The sequence below is a fragment of the Ambystoma mexicanum genome, chromosome 6q (assembly GCF_040938575.1).
Source record: "Ambystoma mexicanum isolate Mex_15411 chromosome 6q, UKY_AmexF1_1, whole genome shotgun sequence".
Lineage (NCBI taxonomy): Eukaryota > Metazoa > Chordata > Amphibia > Caudata > Ambystomatidae > Ambystoma > Ambystoma mexicanum.
This window is the reverse complement of record NC_090937.1, coordinates 907995444-908017517: the sequence shown is the minus strand read 5'-3', so window position 1 is coordinate 908017517 and position 22074 is coordinate 907995444. Positions and strand designations below refer to the sequence as shown.

Sequence of the window (22074 nt, the reverse complement as noted above, 5' to 3'; positions counted from 1 at the left end):
GTCAGCGAAATCCAGGTTTTCGTCGCCTCTGAACCATATACCAACTTTCACAAAGACAAGGTAGTCATGCAGACGCACCCGGCATTTCTGCCCAAGGTTCCATCTGCATTTAACTTGAACAAAGACGTAGTCCTTCCTACATTCTTTCCTGATCCTTAGGATGAAGCACAGAGTGCTGCACTGCCTGGATGTCAGGCGTGCCCCAAAATTCTACTGGGACAGGACCAAGGGCTTCCACAAGTCGGACAGTCTGTTTCTCACTTTCGGAAGCTCGAGGCCAGGCAGGCCTCTAAGGCCTCCATATCCCGCAGGATGGTCTCCACCATCAAGGAAGCATACGAGGGCCAGCACAGGCCGCTCCTGGCCAACATGCACGCCCATGCAGTCAGGGCCAAGGCAACGGCCATCGGATTCCAGCGCCTTGTCCCTTGGCAAGTCATAAGCAGGGCAGCCACTTGGGCCTCTCCCTCGGCTTTCTGCAAGCATTACTGTTTGGATGCCGGCTTCAGATCTGATGCAGCTTTCGGACAGGAGGTTCTCAGGAGCCTATTTGCTTATGGAGCGCTCCTCGCCACCCTGGGGCTAAAATCAGTTGTAATCACCCATACGGTATGGAGGAAAGGGGATGGGACGTAAGAGTAATTATAAATTACTCATCGTAGTGACTAACGTACTCTTCGTCCATAGTCCCCTTTCCTTCATACATCCCATCAACCCCCCCAATAATACTGGTGTCATTAGGCAATGTTATATCTATTGTTGACACGTCAATGGGGACTGAGGTGAGGTGCCGGAGTCAGGGCATCGCATCTGCCCTGGGCCACGTCCCTGTGCGCCTCTAAATTTAAAGGGGAAGAAGGTTTTTTCTGGTGAAAAAGGTTCTGTCTCCCGTCCCTTGGAAGGGACACCCACATAGTATGGAGGAAAGGGCACTATGAACTAAGAGTACGTTAGTCACTACAGTGAGTAACTTATAATTCACCAGTCAGCATGAGGGAAACCTTGGTGATCCCCATTCCCAAGCCTGGGGAACCAATGTATAAGTGCGATTCATACAGTCATCTAGCTATGCTAAACTACGACATTAAACTACTTATCTGGCAATGCTACTTTTTGTACACATTTCATCCCTAATACACACAGACCAAACTGGCTTTGTGCCAGGCCGCAACACCACACTGAATCTCCGCAGGTTACAACATATTGTAGACCAGACAAACGACAGTGAGGAGCCATACGTGGTGGTGTCCTCAGATGCCATTAAAGCTTTTGATTCAGTGTATTGGGAGTGGTAACTGGCCTCTCTACGGAGCTTTGGTCTGGAGGCAAGCTTCATCCGGTGGGTAGAGCTATTATACACTTTGCCAACAGCACAGGTGAAAATCGGGCCGTCAAATCTCTGAGGTATGGAACATATGTCGAGGCACCCATCAGGGCTGCCCACTCTCGCCCACGCAATATATATTGGCAATGGAACCACTGGCTGCATTTCTGCGTCAGGAATACCTGGACGCGGGTATATAGACTGGTGTGTTCAGACAATTGGTGTCACTCTACGCAGATGATGCACTCCTTCATTTGTGTGAGCCACATCACAACCTCCTCATGATGCTTGACGTCTTGGACAGGTTTGCGGAACTATCCGGAATCTCTTTCAATAGACAGAAATCTTGATTCTTCCCACTGGGCGGACTCTGCGGGATGGACATAACAGCCCTACCTGACCTGGGCCTTCCTTGGGAGACACCATCTTTCAGATATCTGGGTGTTCAGATCACACATACCCCAGATGTAATACAGACATGTAACACGCTTAAAGAAATTGAGAATCTCAGGAAATCCATGTTCTTCTGGTCATGGTTGCCACTCTCAATTATGGGCAGAATCGCCATAGTTAAAATGATTGTCATCCCTAGATTCCTTTACCATTTTAGAACATCCACTAATATACAAGGACAGCCTTCATTCGCCTCTTGGAAACACTAAAATCAGAGACTTTGTCTGGGGCCCAGGCCGCCAAAGACATGCTCTTGCCGTGTTGTACCTACCCTACAACTGCCCAGATTAGAGTTGTATTATCTGGCCTCCCAACTGAGTTTTGTTGTGAAATGGCTAACCGATGATCCTTACCTAGAATCTATGATGTTACAGCAGTTAGTGGCACCTGCTAAGCTTAAAGACGTATTGTGGCTCCCGGAGGTCGGAATGCAATCCGCACTCCTACTTGTAAAATTAGGTATATCGGTTTGGTCTAGGACCCTGAAGGTGCCTGGGGCACCATGCCCCTACTCTCCCAATGTGCTAATTGTGGCCGACCCGTGCATGGCCGACCCGTGCATGAACTGGGAAGATTTGAGCGCTCCCGGCGATGGGATGATTATGGCATATACACCTGGGGAGATTAATATGATAATGGTACATTTCGAGAACCCGCAGCACCAGCTCAAGCAAACCGGCATACCCAAGGGTCAATTATTCAGATATATGAAAGTGAAAGGGGTAGCGAGACACAGGTGGACGGGGTGGCCCGAGGAACCAGGGGAGTCAACATTCTTGGCCCTGATGTACATTTTAGAAGATGGCTGGCTACAGGTGTCGAGATTATACAGTCACATGCTTGAGTACACTAGCACTAGAAACCATGTCCTGAAATTGAAACGGGATAAGGACACAGGTGACAATTAGTGACTAGCAATGGGAACGGGTGCTTGGTTTTCCTAAAAAAAAAGTATCCGTAATGCCAGATTTAGGCTACTGCAGATTAACGTCGTCCACAGCACATATATGACCCCTAGCAGGGTCGCCAGATTTAATAAAAACACACAACCCACCTGCCCCTGGTGCCATCGGGACGATGCAAATTTGATACATATGTTTTGGAATTGTGCTTTAGTCCAGTCCTTCGAGCACTGTATTTCACAGACCTGGAAAGCAGCAGGGGTCGTCCAATGTGGTCCCTGATGGAATGTTTGCTGGGAACATACTCTAGACAAAGTAAACAAACATGTAACCAGACTTGCGAAGAGGATGATTGCCATGTCCTGGAAATCCTTAAAAATGCCCCCAGTTTCAACTGTGGTTACATGAGTTTCAACTGTGGTTACACGGGTTTGCCACCTGGTGCGAGGCTGAAAGAAAAGCATGGGCCGCGGCATTACACTCACATGAAGGCGACCCTGTGACAAACTTTGAAGCCTGGAAATCCTTAGTCTATGATGTTTTTCACCCTTCGGATGATAAGCCCCCAGGAAACCCTCAAACTAACTACAACATTGTGCCCTCTTCTATGAGCTAGAAGAACATACGCTGCTCTCCTGCTCTTGCCTAGACTAATGGAGCTGCCCCACTCCCACTCACGGCTCAGCCCCTCCTAACATGAAAAGCCTTCAAGGTTCATGCAACCTGAAATTACCTTGTGCCTACTACAGTATATGTATGAAGTTTTGTTTTTACCTCCCCCCTTATTTTTAGTTCCTTCCTATTCCTGTTTGTAGTCTGGTGGTTATTATAAAATGCAGAGAGAACGATGCTGTACTTGCGATTACAATGTTTGTATTGATACCATCACATTTCATTCTCTGCTCAATAAATACATTTTAAAATAAAATAAATGGATCCATTAGTGGTGGTACCGGCTGGCCACTGTGAGGGTATTTACTCTCTGCCAGTTCACACAGCAACCTTCATTACACATTAACTAAATGCAGCTCAGACGATGGCACAGGCCTGGAAATCCAAGTAAGGTCCATACTAGCTAGATGGTGGCCAACAATCTGGGATACCATTGCCATGGTAAAGTTGTCCGCCCTAACCTCCACCTCCTTCAATACAGAAATATGTTGCAGATCAGGAACACATGCGGTCTAAACTGGCACTACTGAAAGACTGGCCACGGTTATGATACGGAGATGTATATTGGCGATTTGTAACACACAGTGCTTTCGGGGGTGAGGGGATATTTAGAGCTGCCGCTGGATCTATTGATGAATTCTAAGATACAATATATACACCTTATGGATGTGCCAAAACTAGATGGCTACCTTAAATTTGTTACTTTGCATCTTTCTTGATTTAACTGGTGTAGGTCTACTTAATTTGTAGTGCCTTTATTATGATTATTCTAGTGTATTGAATTAATATGATAAACTAAAGTTTGGAAAAAAGATGTTAATCACTACCCTAGAGAAACTACAAAAAGGCATGCCTTAAATTGGATGGAATTATGCAAGCTCACATCCGATGACGAAGACTGATGGAAAGATGACATTTATTTGGGACTGTTTTGTCATCAATTTCTTTTTAGGCGATACTTAAGCTAGTCTTACCTGAACCTAATCAAAAAGGCTTAGCCACTGTTTTGTCATCAATTTCTTTTTAGGCGATACTTAAGCTAGTCTTACCTGAACCTAATCAAAAAGGCTTAGCCACCTTCTTCTTCTCCATGCTAGTTGAATTAGGTAAAAGCACATTCAAACGACAAAAATGAAATTGTACAAACATGATAGGAATAGCATGGGCGGCAAGAATGCATATTTTAAAAAAAAGGTCTACCTCTGGAGTGTCAATGTCGTGCAGAGGAGAGTCTCCTTCATCGTCGTCACTGCCTTTCCTTTTTCTTCTATTCCGAACCGTCTGAATTACATTTTTATGAAAATCACAAATGTAAAGATGCCTTGCCTTAAATAGGAAAATTAAAAAAAAGTTCAGCTTACTATTAAAAAAAAGACAGTCATCTAGTCTCCAAAGTACACAGTTAAAACACATTGGACCAGAAATGAGTTTGGTCAATTGGGAAAGCAGCAAGTTAAGATAAAGTCTCTTTGTTCAACTACAGCCCAATTCAAAAGTCGATTACCTCCAATCTAATTGTGATAGTTAATTAACAGCAAAAGATAGTCAACTAAATAAATAGAAAATGAAAAAGACCTGAATAAAGATACTCACCGCAGGGACTGTTGTAATTTTTGTCCATAGTCCCCTTTCCTCCATATTTCTGGTAAATTCTATACTATGGGGGCAAGAACGGAACATTTATTTTGTAGCACAATTTAGGCACCCTCATTTTAGTGATGCAGGGCACATGCATGAGCTTGGCTGCTTCCCCCCAAGCTCCACAGAAGGCTTCGTACCCCAATCATTTTCCATTCACATACACCTGACTGATGGCTACGATGTTGAGGGGAAGGTCAGTGTCATATGCAGGAAAGAAACTATGGAGGAGTAGTCACTACATTGAGTAACTTTCCTCCATATTTGTGAGGGATGCCAAAGCACTGAACTCATAAGGGAGAATAATCCTCAAACTGGTTTATCCTAACAAATTCTCCAGAACAACTTCAATTCAGACTAATGTTCGCAAAAAGCAGTTGGCGAGTCTCAAATAGCAAATGATGTCCCAAAGATCATGCAATTGGAAAGCCACCCTTGTGGTCTTGGCATAAACTGCATGAACCCCTTCAAAAGGACATTGTTTCTGAACAGGAGAACTTTCAAGAATACAAGAGGCCAGCCAATGGGCATTGGAGGCTTTAGAAACCAGACAACCCTGGTTGACCCCAAAAGGTGATCAATCATCTGTCACAGGCCTGAAAAGGCTCGGTAGTATACAAGTAACCCTTCAGATTCCTGCAAACATCAGGAAACACAACCCTTTCTGCCTCAGATGAAGGAGTCCGGTGGAAAAAATAGGTAGAATTATTTAATGGATTATATGGCACTCTGATGCTACTTACTTAAGGGAAAAATAGGGATGCATGTGTAAAGCCAACTGGCTTGCCCAACGGAAAGAGCCTTCAATTCTCCTAAACAGTGTACTGAGTAGATTGCGACCAGCTTAATATCCGCAGTGGCCATTGGTTAAAACAGTCTTCGAGAGATGATTGAAAGAACTATATTAGAAGCCCTTTGAAGATTAACTAGTTTTCTAGAGGAAACAATCATTATGCCAGTCAAAATGCAGCATAACGACAGGATTAGAGTGGGAAACAGCTTCCAAATGGTTGTATACCCTTATAGCAGACAAAAGGATGCTCATTGTGAAATAAAAGGAAAACACTTCATCTAGAGAACAAAGAGGATTTTCCCCTTCTCAAGAGCCCAGTAGCAGAACCTGGTACAACTGCTCTTGTACCAAGCACACGTAATGTCTTTCTTTGATCCCCAGATAACTGGCACATTCTTTCCAGAAAGACATTGGTGACCTAAAGTCAGTTCCTCAGGAACTAGTTCGTTAAGGACAATGATTGAGTGGGACAGATGTAAGAGTCCCCCTTTCTGCATAAGAGGAGACATCAGGTCAGAAAAACAGAACCTGGTTGGCCACCAAGGGGCTAGAAAGTTGACGAAACAATGCCCAGTCTGGTGAAACCTCTCAATAGTTTGTGAATGCAGGTGGGGAAACAGCCATTGATCAATTTCCAGTGTGTCTCCTAGAGAGCCCGGACTTGGCCGCCTCAAGAAGCATAATGGAGGCACTTCTTGTTGAGATGAGACACTAAGTTCCACTAGAGTAGTCCTGCAGTGTTGGATGTCTGCTGTGACCTTTGTGGAACTAGCATTCATGATATGCGGCAGCCAGGTGGCTCAATGAGTCCACTGCTTTCTTCTATATGCATGGAGGGTGGAATTCTAGGAGAAACTTCGATTCTCTGCCAATCCCACTGCCTGAAAACACTACAGGTGGAGACTATATCCTACCCAGTTTGTTTACATAAAACATTAATTGTCCAAGAGTATTCTGACCACCACACCCTGACCATGTGAAAATTGCCTGTAGCGTCTGAACATTCATGTAACCTTTTTCTTACCTGAGGGAACCATAAATCCCCAGCAAGGCTCCCAGCCTCCCATTCTAGCAGAAAAGAGTTGGTCTTAGTGGTCACTGATGGGAGCGGTTCCTCAAAGAAATTCTGACCGTCAGATTGCTTCTAAAGGAACACCACATTAGGTCATAGGTCTCGACATCAGCTGCAAGATTTTGGACTGGAGATTAGAAGCATGGGACCAGAACAATCCAAAGAACAGCAAAGCTTGGGGCATCTTCTGCAATAACAGGCGGATCACTGATACACATGATGCCATAGGGCCCAGGAGCCTCAGCAACCACCATGCTGAAATTGAGGAGTGGTTTAGAAACAAAGAAGCTGTAGTCAGAATATCCAAAATCCTGTCCATCATGGGGAAGGCCCTGGCCAAGGCAGGGTTCCAGCAGAAACCTATAAACATCAGATCTTGAGTAGCTGTCAAAGACTACTTCTCCTCGCTAACTGGAAGGCCTAAGGCAAAGGGAAGATCCAGGAGTAGCTGTAACAAAAGCCTGGCTTCCTGAGGGGATTGAACCCTGACCAACCAGTGGTCCATGTAGGGGTATACAGGGATGCCTAGAAGGGCAAAGATGTCCCCGTTATTACCATCATCATCATCATTATCTTGGTCAACACTCATGGTACAGCGTTCTAACCTCAAAACAGATGTATTACCTGAAATGGAGCTTTCACACTAAAAGCAAAGAAAGCATCAACATTGAGGCCAAACTAGTCTGATGATATACACCCTTCAGATCTACTGCACACAATACATTCCCCTTGCCAGAGTGGCAACTACATCTCCCCTGGCATGATCAACATACTGAACAGAGGTAAAGTGCCTGAAAAGTCGAGAATGGTGACCATGCTGGCTTGGTTGGGTTCTGGTACCGTAAGAAGACTAACAGTAACCTGCACCCCTCTCCGAAGGAGGAACGTGCTTGATCTATTCAAGAAGAACAGGTGATCCAATCAGTACAACTGGAGAACGAGTAGGAGGAGAAGGAAGAATAGACTGGCGAAAGCCCCGACTTACCACTAAAAGGACATAGTTACGATTCTACAGGCCCAGACAGTAAGGGTCCAATGACCCCCAGCCCACCAGCCTGTGAGAAGAACACCCTTGTGTTTGTTTCTCTGCCTCTATTCTCTGTGCTGACTTGGTGCTCTGTCAGGATGTCTGGCCTTCGGTTCTCAGCATCTACAAAACCCTGAACATTTTCGTGCATAAAAGTCTTGATGAAAAGGGTTGACTGAGGCATGGCTCATACCAACATACCCGACTTTAAGTGATACTTGCTTTCTTCCTAACCAACTCATCAACTGTTAAAGTGTAAAACAAATTCACACCATCATATGGAAAGTCAAGCACTTTATCTGGTACCTCCTTTGTACATTTTATGGCATGAAGCCAGGCCTTTCTGCTCCCAGAGAGATGCACCTTAACCACAGTAATGGCATGATGCGTCTCCAACTAAAACATCCTGGGCAATAATTTTAGCATGAGTCTGGTTCGCTCTAAACTGATCTAACTTGTCTGCTTGCAAAATCTTTTCAACAAGTCAGTTCATGCCATACCTTTTGATTTGCCATAACCAACAAGAGAATCCGTGTTAGCTTGCCCAAGATGCAACGCTGAGGTGGTGTATACCTTTTTGCCAAAAGGTTTACAGCACAGAGTCAGTCTTGAATAGGATTGCAGTAGAAGAGACAGCTGAAGAAGAGGACTTTGAATAAAGGGCAGTAGCAGCCACAACAAAGGGTGGTTGGGGGCAGGTGGTCAGACAATCCTTGCTCAGCTGAACTTCACTGGTACCAAGGGGTACATTTGTTTATTGGTAGGTTGAATGGAATGAGGCTTAGTCCAAACTAAAGCTAAACGAGCACATTTATTTTTAAGGCTATAGCAGTTTGCACTGAAGCATTTATAGAAAGAGACCATTTTGGTACCCATGGTTCTGCCAAGGGTTGAGTAGGAAGGTCAGAAACACTGGTAAACCCATAATGCGGTAATGAAATGGCCACCCAGGTAAGGTTAACTCACCTTCCCCTTCTATTAAGAGCAACATCACCTTCTCTGGAAGGAAGAGCCCATGTGATGTGAAACCTCATAAGACGTAATGGAGTCTGCTTTGCGCAGAGGAGGTGGTGGAGAAGGATGAGGCGACTCAAAGGAGTAACTGGTTTCGTCACTGTGATACTGGCAAGTCTGTGAGAATAGGATTGTGGGGATAGAAGGATTTATGAACCAGTAATAGCTACTCGATGAGGTCTTCCAAATAGATCTTCCAAATAAATCTGCATTAGTGCTGAATGCATAAGAATTTGGAACGTACCCAAGGCTATATGGCACATGTGGAGAGTTAGGCCACATCCAACAGTCAATTGAAATAGGTTGTCGTGAGGGCCAGCCCATCCAAGGATCCACCCAGTGTACAGGAGAAGAGGCAGCTAGAAGGGAAAGTAAGTGGAAGAAGCATTCTTGTAGCTGCCGACCACTCCATCCTAGTGAGAATAGGATCTCTACCCAAGGAAGCACATGACGAGAACCGAGGCAAACCCACACGTTTCTGAAGATCCAAACAAAACTGAAACCCTAATTAAATTCAACATTTTAATTAAACCATGACTAGCAGTTATTTTGATGGCACTTTAATCATATTCGAATCACAAAATTAAGACTAAGCAAAGGTGGCCAATTTGGTGCTTGGTGGCTATCCTATGCCCCTAACATAACCTCTAATCGAAGACCCAGGTAGCGTCTCTGAATGAAGATGGCTTGATTGGGCTGTAACAGTCGCTGTTCTTTTGAGAAGGAACCTCGGGGAAACAAAAACAAAAGACCTAGCCACAGAACTGAGTGTGAAGGTTGAAGCAGTTCAAGAAAAATGAAAAGCCTTCACATCTTTAGCAGCGCCACTATAGTAAAGAAAAATTTCCAGCACAAAAGTTGTGAAAGTCTTGGTGTTTTTTTAATATAACATGAAGGCCCTTGTATGAGGACGTGTTTCGGCAATTACTATGCCTTTTTCAATCAGGGCTATTTTAAGTTTCATCAATCATTTGTATATTTTCAAACATTGACACGTACAAAAACAAAGACAAAAACAAACAGTAATATTGTACCAAACAAATACATATAATTAAAAAAAAAATCTAAAAATAACCAGGTTGTTAATTGCCACTGAGAAAAGGGGGGTAGGGGCAGGTGGGTGTTTGGGAAATGAACAAATCAAAAGAAAGACCAGTATTTGGGAAAGATAAACCAAAAATGTATACGTTAGTGAGTTTTAGACAACTTGTATACGTGTTATCTCATAATATCGCTTTACTGAATGGAAAAGTGATTTTCTTACCAATGTTTGCTTGTATTTCTGGTAAGTCTGTCTGTGGTCATACAAGTTGGTTGCACGGTTATAAAGGGTTAAATCCCACCTGGGGAACAATTCAATGTCATTCAAAAATGTATTGAGGGCAATGGGTTCTGTGCCCAGATGATGGTCATATTTATTCAGATTATCGCACTTATGCCATTACTGGCTTAGCAAATGGCATTCTGTTTAAATAAGTCTGCCACATCTGTTTCATTGTGATGTTAATACTTTAAACAGACATAAATATCACAGAAAAAAAGGGTACTGTGTTTCATTGAAAACAGCGTTTTTTTTGTCATAGCATTGGTGCGCCACGCTTTCACAATAGTCTTATTCATTTATATTGATCTTTCTTTTTAGGCCGAGCGCACTACTTTGACAGTGAAGATTGCACTCTCATATTGCTCATTTCTATGTATGCACGTGCGGTCTTCAAAATAAAAAGTACAACATACAACTGTACCCAAACGCATCTTATCCTGATTTTCAGAATATTATACGATCGGTATGAACGATAAACAATTCCACATTCCAGATCAATGGTCACGCTTCTATAAGCATACAATTAGGCAGCTCTGAGTAAGGGCTTACCTCAAAAGCCAATGTGTGTTCTACGCGCGTCAGCAACGTTTTGCTGCAGGCACCATGTGTATTTCACTATTTTTCTGTTTGCACTGACGTTGCTAAGGTAGCGCTAGTCCTTCCTCACTTGCCATTCCACGGCAACAACAGGTGCTATATCTTGGATCCTAAATGTCGTGCCTCACATTAATTGTGTTCGATTTACCCAAACCTAAAAACTTAATGTGTAGAATCTACGCCCAAATACATCAGATTGATTATGGCTTAAATATATATATATATTTTTTGTTTGAAATTAATGCAATGCTTAGGTTATATTTCGAATTTAATAAACGCAAAGGATTCAAATTTTTAATATTCCTTATAGTCTTGTCACGTAACTCCTGCACTATCTCCATGTGGTATATATATGTCCACGCAATGCAACAGAGTCACTGTACATTCTGGATAGTAGATTATCTATCCAACAAGAAAACATGGCTATTAGCCAATGAAGGAAAAACTCCTAGAATGTGAACTCCATTCTTAAAAACGCTTATTCATGTAAGTTAAATTACTTATACAATGACTGTCACATATTTCTAATATATTCAAAGTTCTATAGTGCATTCTCATTTTCCTAGTTTATATCTAGCATTAGTAATGTCATGCTCATTCCATTTACCATTTTGGGGCAACAAATAAGGAAACATAGTTAATATACATTTCGAAATGCTCCACAACACTGGGGTTAGTAAATTTCCATGTGTATGTTCACAAATTGGTACTCATTTCTTGAAAATCTAATTAATGGTTTTGATGATCACTTTCAATGGCATGTCCCAGTCTTTTGAAATAGTCTCATCGGGACCTTCAATTTTGGATTAAAGCACTCATCAATAAATACACATACAAATTATAAAAATGCCCCCATCTCATTATCAGTATTGAGTCCAACTTCTGTAGATCTGAGTCTACATATTATTCGTGCTTCCTCTCGTCTCTGGACCTTTTCTTTGTTTCCTCCTCGTTTGCCTAGTGCAACTTTTCTCAGACCAATAAATGTAATGTCTCATTTATCGCTCATTTGTTGAAAGTTCTCCCAATGTACTGCCAGAGGTAAGGTTCCATCTTGGCTTCCTACTAAGGACAAATGTTCTCATATCCTCGTCCTTAATTCGCGAATGGTGCTCCCCTATGTAGAAAATGATGACGTATATCACAAATTTCGACTTACAGTTAATATTTTCCTTAATTGTGATGGTAGTCCCATGGGTATCTTTGAATTTGTTTGTGGGTTCATGTGCATATTTGCACATGGTGCACAGACCACACTTTCTAAATCCAGATACTGATGGTTGTAGCCATGTGATTTGAGTTTGTTTTTCTTCCGGCAAAAAAGATAGACTTACATTCATTTTCAAAGTGCAAGCTCTTCTATAGATGACACTAGGATGGTCACCTATATATTTATTAATATGTTGGCCCAATTTCAGTAGATACCAGTTCTTTTGCAAAATGTTTCTTATTATTTCATTGTTACTGTAATAGGTAGTGGTGAATTTCACTTTTTCTTTTTGTCCTTATCAGTTCGTATTTTCAGAATCAAGGTCTGTTCCCTGGTCATTCTTTTTCCCAATGCTCACGTGCTGTTTTAATGCATCTGGTATTGTAATCTCTCTCTCTCTGAATCTATTGAATAACAGAAAACACTCTTTCTTGAAAATGGCATGCTTCCCGCCGCATTTTCTGAGGGCCCTAATGAATTCTCCCTTTGGGATGTTCCGCTTGCCAGGGTCCAAATGGAAACTTGTTGCAAAAAGAGTCGAGTTGACCTCGGTTTCCTTGCAGTATCTATGTGTCATTAACTTGTTTTCTTCCACATAGATCACAAGGTCAAAGAAATTGATGCTGTTTCTGCTCTTAGTACCAATGAAGGCAAGTAATACCATAGTCATTCTAGTTTGCTCTCATCATACATTGATTCAGATCTTCCGGTGTTCTGTTTCAAATTAGGAGAACATTGTCTATGTGCCTTGCCCACAGGATAATATCTCTGTAAGCCATGTCCGTGTATATGTGCGAGTCCTCATACATCCCCATAAAGAGATTGGCTAATGCCGGAGCGTATTTTACGCCCATTGCCACCCTATTCTTTGTGTGTAAAACTTTTCGGCAAAGATGAATATATTGTATTCTAGTGTGGCTGAGAGCATCTCGACATAATGATAATGAGACGCTGATTCGTCCTTGAATACATAATCCAAGGTTATGATTGCTAGGTCGTGTTTAATGGACGTTTACAAGGCCTTTACATCCCATGTTGCTAATAAGAAACCGGGTTGCCACTTGATCCTTTCTATTCTTATGATGGTGTCTGTTGTATCTCTCAGGTATGCCTTGATCTTAGGTACTCTTGGTCTCAGAATGTTGCCTAGGTACTCTGAGATCTTCTCAGTCGCCCATCCAATGTCGCTCACAATTGGTCTTCCTTCTGGTGTACACCCATACGTTTTGTGTACTTTGGGTAGAAAGTAGATCTTAGGGATTACTGGTTGTTTTATCCACATGCATGTTTTTTCCTCATCAGTCAGTAGTCCTTTCCTGTGCCATCTCTGGACTTGTCCTTGTAATTCATTAATGATGTCTTGTCTTGGATTATTAAGTAACCTTTCATAGCATCCCGGCGTTGTGAGGTGATTTGCCATTTTCACATATTCGCTTGTCCATTACACGTGTAGCCCCTGTGGGATTTTTTTACCCATGCCAATGCGCCCTACTGCACCCCTTTGCCAATGGGGAAAGTAGCAGCCAAAAATGGATACGCTAACCACTGTGTGCGCAAAAATCTGCAAAACTGCGCATGGTTCACCATCACAAAAGGCTGCACACCCCTGCCAAACACAGTCGAAGTTGGTGTAAAAACAGAACTCACTGCGGGACAATGCCAGTGGGTGCTGTCACATGTAAAATGAAGCAGGGCCACAGAAGTGGGCTAAAAACCGAAAATGCTTTTTAAAATGCAGCTTCCCCAACCAATTGCAACCTTCAAAGTGCTGTTTTGGTGCTAAATTCAGTCATTTTTCAAGTGAACCATTGAAATTAAAAGTGTGCGGAAATCACAGATCATCCAATGTGGTCAGAGAACCCGGGCCTCACTGACTGACTGCAGCTAAGAAACGTATTTCATGAAAAAGCAGTCCAGCAACAGTTTGTTTTCAGTTACACAAGAAAAATGCAGCTAAAAGTGGCAACATATAACAATCCGTCTCATTTTCAGCTGTGCAGAGAAAACTCCAAGCAAAGGCTGAATATTTACTTCCAGATTGCAAACAAATTCTAGCACTCAAGGACAGAAATGGTGCTGAATAGATGTGTATGCTGCAAAGGTAACTCTTATGTAAAGGCTTTTTCAGGGAAGAAAGTGCAAAGATCGCCTGTTTAAAAGTATGTTTTTAATCCATTATAAACTGTGTTCATTTGTATATGTTTTAAATGAAAGACCTTAAAGTGAAAAGTTAAACCACAGTCTTAAATAATTAATTCTGACTTGACAGTGCCCAGCCTGGGAAAGATGACACTTCATGTTAACACCTTGCTTCTACAGGAAGGCTTAAATGATGCTGGAGGTTCTCGCATATTGACAACAATGAACTGATTAGGCATTCACCTGGGGTCCAGCCAAGGACAATGGCAGGCCACCTACTAATCCCTACAGTGGAGGAGCTGGGAGCTTGCCTCTCAAGGAAGAGGATACCGCACCCTGATCAAATGAATGTGACAGCTGTTTGTTGTAAGGAAAGAAAAAAAAAACAGCTGAAGCCGCCTTCTGAAGTCTATTGTTTAAAATGCCCATTTGTGATTAAGTTTTCAAAACCTTTAACCTTGCCCTATGAAGGAGGACAAATTTAAAAATTGGTAGTTATAAATCTAATTTATGCTCTTTCTGTGGAGACATTAGTGAACGCTACTACGTAAGGAACCAAAGTTACACCAAAACCCTAACTATTGATGCTGCAAATATGATATTATATACCCATGTTCTAGGGGTCATCGCCCAGATATGTTCTGAATTAGAAATTGTTAGGCCAAACCGTATGATTAAAATAGACAAAATTCCACAGAACGACAGACAGCTCTCACAGAGATGGGAATTGGACGTAAGGATAACTCACAAAATCTATAATGTATGTGTGAGATTTTATAGGGGGCATAATTATAGAAATGTGGATTTGTGCAAAAGTTAAATGGTGGTTCAAATCAATGTGGGAGGTCCCAAAACACATCATAAAGATGACAGCTCTTTTCTGACTTCCAACCAGAGCAAGGCAAGTGCCTTTGACCACACACAGCCGTGGGGGTGTGATTTGAAATTCTGCCCCTACCATAAACTTTGTGATGTCACTTGGCATGATAAATATAGGAACTTCACTGCACACAGACACACAACGATTCCTGACTACCTCCTGATTTCCACGTAGCGCTTTGTTCCTGACTTCATCTTGCCCAGAACTTTTCATCTTGTCCTGATTCCAGACTTATTTTCAAAAACCAATGCCCAGCAATTGCTGAACTCATTCAGCTAGGCCCAAATCCAACCATCCTAAACTTCAGGAAAGAATAATTCTGATCCAGTCTGGCTTGCTACTATCACGCTTGCCTGCTGAAACTCGCCATCATGCTAAACTACCGTGTCCAGTAACCAGAAGGGCCAATCCAATCCAAATCCAGTTGAGGTGCCAGTCCAATTGACCAGAACCGCCTCGCTGACCATCCCACCAGAAGTGGCCTGCTGCCGGTAGACCCGACCCGTGATGGCCAGAACCCTAACGGTCCAATCTTAATTACAGTGGACTGTAAGTATAAACAGGAATCTCAGTAACCCATAGTACATTTGCTTGTCCTATCCCAATCTCAACCATCCCATCTTTAACTTGAGAACCCTAATATTGTCAGAACCATTCTTGCGCTGATTTCTTTTCTCATTTGTTTAATTAAAGAAGTTACCATACAGAACGGAAACCAGAGTATCATACGTGAAGAGTTACAATCGGCCGTGCGGAACTGTGGAGATTCACGGGTGGCATTCTCTTTTTCATAGTCATTAACATAGTTTAATAAACCCAATCTGTCATTTTTAAAACCGAATTTCTGCTTTTCTCCGTTCTAATTTTTTCAAAAACGTTTCAATAAAACTTACATAACTTCTTCAATTTTATAGATCGAAATGTAATTTCAACTCAGTTAGAAAACGCATAGTGAAATTTTACAGCAAATTCGCATTTTGCTAAAGTTTTACACGTGTCTTTTCCCATCCAAAGTGTTTCTTAACTTCCATTGCGATCTAAAGTGTGTACTGTTTATCTTGTAGCTCATATTGGTTAGAATCTGTTTAGTATTGCTCCCATAGGAATGTACATCAATTTAAGCATTTTTGCCCACTTTTCCTTCTTGCACAAAGCCATTTTCAACTGTCAGTTTAAAAGTGCCCAAGTTCCAAAAACGTTTTCGCTCTTGTTTGGGGAGGCAAGATGATATTCCAACACCGTATGCTGCTGTTCATTCCTGAATACCTGCTACTTACTTACTTCTGTGTAGAATTGCTCATTTGTGAATTGAGAACTTTGCAGGGGGAAATATTAACCTAAGCACTATTTGTGAATTCAATTGTTGTCTTACTTATTTTCTGATTTGTATTGTCACCACATTGGTGATTGCTGCTCTATAATTACACACACACACACACACACACACAATTTGAATTTAAAATAAATATTTACCTCTATCAACCAGCCTGATTCCAGGTCCACTGTGACCTGGGGGATATTTTGAGAAGGGTGTGATATGAGTGGTAGATTACTCTGAATATTGAACCTATAGACATAATAAATAAGTATTTCATCTGTGCATTACATGCTAGGTGAGACCCGGGTGTGTGCCCGATTGAAATCCTTAACACCCCTAAACTGGTAACAATGACAGAGTCAGTGGATAAGTTAATCTCTAGAGAGGGCACTTCAGACATAAGTCCATTATTAGCCACTAAGTGGCAGGTTCTCAAAGGTTGCCCCAGTGACCTACTTAGCCTTTTGATGAGGGGTTTCCAGGTTACACTCTGTGCCACTAGGACCACAAGAGTCCCTCCTGGGACGAGCAACCCCCTGGAAGAGGTAGCAAGACTGGGGTTCCCTGAAAATCAAGTCACCTACCAGTCTCAAATTCTCATGTATGCACTCTCTAAAGGGGGAAGAAGCAGAGCAACAAAAGACAACCAAACAAAGTAGAGAGAGGATTATGTCCCCAAAGAGAGTGTTGCAATATAGAAATGTATTCCACTAGTCAACCGGCCTGAGACAATCAAAACAGGCTGTGCTGATCGGAGACAGCTAAATGTTGGTAACAAGGCAAACAGAAAATCCTATTATCCCGACATAGGCTGAGGGAGGTTTAATGCCAAATGCCTGGTGTGTCGGGAGAAACAAAAACGGAAAGAAAATTAGGAGAAACAAATTAAAGTAAAAACTAAAAAGAAAGGTAGGAAAAAACCCTTCAGTGCAACAAATATCCAGTCCCGAACAAAGAGAATATGACTGTGTGCTCCTAGGGCACATATGTGCCAGATTTTGCTACAAACAAAAAGGACTACATATTTTTTGGAGCTACAAAAAAAGCCCTGGCCCTGTCCTTCTAGGATGGAATGTCTGACAAGTATGAGGAAAGGGGACAGAACATCAGAGTATTAAAGAGCTGGTTATATAGCCTACAAAGTAACAGAATTACAAGCATTTTAGCAATTCAGCTTTCTAAGTATAGACAAAAGGGCGAGAACCAGTTTAAATGATTTATTCAAGTTAATATTTCCAAAGAATAGAAACAAGTAGAAATATTTTACATATGAAAACATAACTTCTTGGTAAACTAAGGTACTATGTAGTTGGCTCGTCTACCTTCACAACAGTGCTTGTACATGTACATCTTAGCACTAGGTCTCTCAATTATCTGAAACACACAGATGCGATTATAGAAATTGTACAATTTTGTCTTACAGAAAATATTTTCTTGTTTGAGGAAATCTTTCACAGACAATTAAGAGGCATGCAATGGGGACTACTTTCACAACTTCATATGAGCATTTAACGATGGGCTGGTGGGGAAAATGTGTCGGGAGTTAACATCTATTACACTGAGAACATAATATTATTCCCAAGACACATAGATGATCTGTTCATTATCTGGGATGGCAGTGAACAGGACTTTAGTGAACTTTGAGTATTTTCAACACCAACACTCTAAATTTACAATTCACTGAATCTCACAGTAAGGAAGCCATAATATTTCTGGATGGTTGGATAAAACCAAAACAAAGTGAACTACACAAATATAGAAAGTCCACAAGCTCAAATTCCTCTTTACATGCGCTTAGCAGCCATCCCACAAACCTCAAATGGAGTATCCCCTAAGGGGAATTAATTTGTCTATGCAGAGGTTGCTCAGAAATCATGCCTTATGATAAAGGAAGCAGGATAATTGCTAAAGGCTTTAGAAATAGAGACTATCCTAACAAAGTCATAGAGCAAGCACATCAGCAGGCACACTCTGCCAATCGTGAAAGACTACTGACTTCTACCACCAGCACATTGGCAACTAAAGAAAAATCTAAAGAAAAATCAGAAGAGACCTGTTTAATTCTTACTTTGAATTCCAATTCTTCTAACATAAGGCAATCATCCAGAACCATCAATTGAATACTTAAAGGCCACCTAGTATTATTTATCTTAACTCATCTTCCCTTAAAGATACTTTTTTGCATCAAGTTTTTTACATAGACAAAAAGGAAACAGTCCCCGGGAGAGGGTCATATTGGCTAGAAAGTGTTCCGTTTGTGATATAAATGTTGTTATATAGAACACTCTGGGATATTTTTCCTCTCTTAACCAGATTCCCTGTCTGTAGTTGTGAAAGGTCCCAAGAAATGGAGTGAAGTCTGGCAGGAGCATAATGAAACCTGTGTAGTACCTTGAATTGGACCAGGGGAAACCTTCATTTAGGGACACATCACGAGTACGACTGGACATAATCGAATTCTCTCGAATAGTCCAGCCCATCACTGCCTTGTTAAAGAAAAACAAACGTTTTGAATGGTGTACCGAGGCGGAACAAGCTTTCCAGGATTTGAAGACTAAATTTATCTCTGCACCAATCTTAAAACACCCTCACCCCGAACTCCCCTACATCGTGGAAACTGATGCTTCAAGCCTTGCCATGGGGGCAGTTCTATCACAAAAGGACCCGGTAACCAATCAGTTGCATCCCGTGGCATTTTGGTCCCGCAAATTCTCGCCTCCTGAAATCAATTACACGATTACTGACAAGGAACTTCTGGCTATCAAGTCTGCCATTAAGGCTTGGCGGCATTATCTGCTGGGGCCCCGACACACCGTTACTGTGATTACGGATCACCGAAACCTGCAATATTTGAAAACCACAAAAGCCCAATCCTCTAGACAACTCCGTTGGGCATTATTCTTTGCCGAGTTTGACTTCATAATTACCTATCGACCTGGTACAAAGAACGGTAAAGCTGATGCCCTTTCTCCGATGGGAGTGGAAGAACACTTGATCAACCCTAAACCTGTACCAATCATTCCCGAACAAAGAATTCTGGGTGTAATCGCCACAGAATCCATATAGGAAGTTAAGGATAAAGCCAGGCAACTTGTAACTCCAGCAGGCATACAGAATTGGCATCTGCAGGGAAAGGACTTTGCAGTAAAGGACAACTTATTGTATTTCCAAGAACGATTACACCTACCCAGCACAGATTTACAGAAAAAATTAATCTCTTGTTATCACGATTCTTTAATGGAAGGACATCCCGGAATGGCCAAGACCTCAGAAAAGATCAAGCGCTACTTCTGGTGGCCGTCTTGGAGAAAAGATATCAGAGACTTTATAATGTCCTGTGGAGTATGCGCCCAAAACAAGAGTCAAAAGGAAAGACCAGCAGGCCTCTTACGCCCTATTGACATCCCACCTCGCCCTTGGCATACGCTTTCTATGGACTTCATCACCGATCTACCTCCATGCTCCGGATACAATACAATTCTAGTAATCGTGGACTTATTCTCCAAGATGGCGCATTTCATTCCGCTCAAAGGCTCGCCAACAGCAGCAACTCTGGCCCGAGAATTTCTCGAAAACATCGTCCGACTGCACGGTTTTCCTTCGGTTCTAATTTCGGATCGAGGTAGTCAATTTATTTCTCATTTTTGGCGAAGTTGCTGTCGGTCGGCTCAAATTGATGTGAGACTATCGACCAGTCACCACCCTCAGACCGACGGACAAACCGAGAGGACCAATCAAACTCTGGAACAGTATTTACGCTGCATGCTGCAACAAACTGAAAAAACTTGGAAAGACATCCTTTGGATAGCCGAATATGCCTACAATAACTCTGTCCATTCGGGAACTGGGAAAACCCCGTTTTTTCTTTTGTACGGCAGTCACCCTCGAACCTCGGAGTTGGATCCCCTCCAAGATCTTGAAACACCAGCAGTAGACTACCTGCATTCTACAATCACCCAAGCCTTTAAGGAAGTTGTTTCTCACCTTCAAAGGGCTAAAAAACAATACAAGAAAGGAGCAGATCAACATCGGAAGGAAGCCCCTCAATATCAAGTAGGGGATCAAGTCTGGTTATCCACCAAATATCTACCTCTAAAAGGGCCACGCACATTCAACCCAAGATACCTTGGTCCCTATTCCATCACTACCATAGTAAACCCAGTAGCGGTCAAGTTGGACTTGCCCCCGCACATGAAGATACATCCGGTCTTCCACGTCTCTCTATTAAAACCCGTGCAACATCAAACCCGACTAACTAAATCTCCAAAACCTATCCTAGTTGATGGAGAACTCGAGTTTGAAGTCAAAAGCATTCTGGACTCCAAGATCTCCAAATCTAAACTATTTTACCTAATTGACTGGAAAGGCTACGGCCCCCCAAGAGAGATCCTGGGAACCTGCTGAATATGTCCACGCTCCTCGCCTAATCAAAAGATTTTACCGAACATTTCCTGACAAGCCAAAACCCCCGGAGAAGCCCGGTTTGGGAGGGGCCTTGAGGGGGGGTACTGTCATGATCTCTGCTTCCAAAAGGTCAGGGTTTTCCCAACTCCCTTGGAAGCAGATCCATAACCCAGGTTCCGAGTGCCAACCAGTCCCAATTGGGACCTTTTGGACCCAGTCCTGGCGCCAGTGGCACCAGGCTCATAAATATGCCCAGTCCCAGCGCTGGAAGCGCCAGGCTCATAATGCTTGGGTGGACTTACCTGCAGCAGACCATGCTGCTTACTTGCCTGCCAGTTGAGCCTCTGATCCTCTTCTGTTTGGAACTACTTTTCCTGTCGGGTGGGGCAGGAGCCACTCCCTAGATTCAGAACACTGGAACTCTTCTGGAAAGAAGGAACTCTTTTCTTACCTAGGCGTGGCTGTGGAAGGAGACACCTAAGCACTACAGGAGGCTATTTAAACCACACCCGATGGATGAATCTTGCTTTGCGTTATTCTGCATCCTCTGCAGCAGAACGCTCATCGTGTCTTCTGCATCTGATCCTGGGCCTAAGGAAAAAGGCTTACCATCCTGAATCCAGTCTTCAGCAACACCTATAAAGACAAGAAAGAACAGGTTAGCATTACGGTCTTCAGTGACAGCTCTTCACTTACCTGGTCCATCGGCTGTCACCAACGCCTCGCGCTGCATTCCGGCATCTGAAAGACAAAGGCTTACCTACTCTTCGTGCGCTCCGGAGGTCTTCACACTGCATTCCGGCATCTGAAAGACAAAAGCTTACCAACTCTTCGCACGCTCCGGAGGCCTTCGGCGCTGCATCCCGCATCTGAAAGACAAAACAAGGTGCGTTTAAAGACATTGGGGAACTTTAATACTCACGTGCCATTACTCCTTTCCACATCTAACCCAGTGGGTATTCCGGCACCCTGCAGCCGCTCCGAACTTGTACCTGAAAAATAAAAAGACAGTTAGAGCGCATCGTGAAGCAGGCAACAAGCGCTTACTTACGTGCTTCCAGGCGCTTCTATTCATCACACGGGCTCCATCTTCAACTCACTTCAGCCCGTCATCCGCCATCGCCGGAACCCTGCAAAACAAGAAACATCATTACTAAAGACTTTAAAGACATTAGAATTACTCGAAGCTTACCGTTCGTGCAGTAAACGACGGACAGCAGTCCTCTGAAGTCAAGAGGCCTCCTCCCCTTTTCCAGTGAAGAAACGGATTACAGCACCCTGCCCCGAGGCAGATGGAGAGCACGGCG

At 42.7% G+C, this 22074-nt stretch overlaps 1 protein-coding gene across 1 annotated transcript in view; it reads right to left on the bottom strand.

Annotated features, from left to right (window-relative positions):
* Positions 1-22074, bottom strand: part of SAP30 (Sin3A associated protein 30) — a 248790-nt gene that overhangs the window by 187584 nt on the left and 39132 nt on the right. The window contains exon 2 of the mRNA XM_069631420.1: positions 4552-4677. Within this exon, the coding sequence (XP_069487521.1) occupies positions 4552-4677 (126 nt within the window). The remainder of the gene's footprint in view (positions 1-4551; positions 4678-22074) is intronic.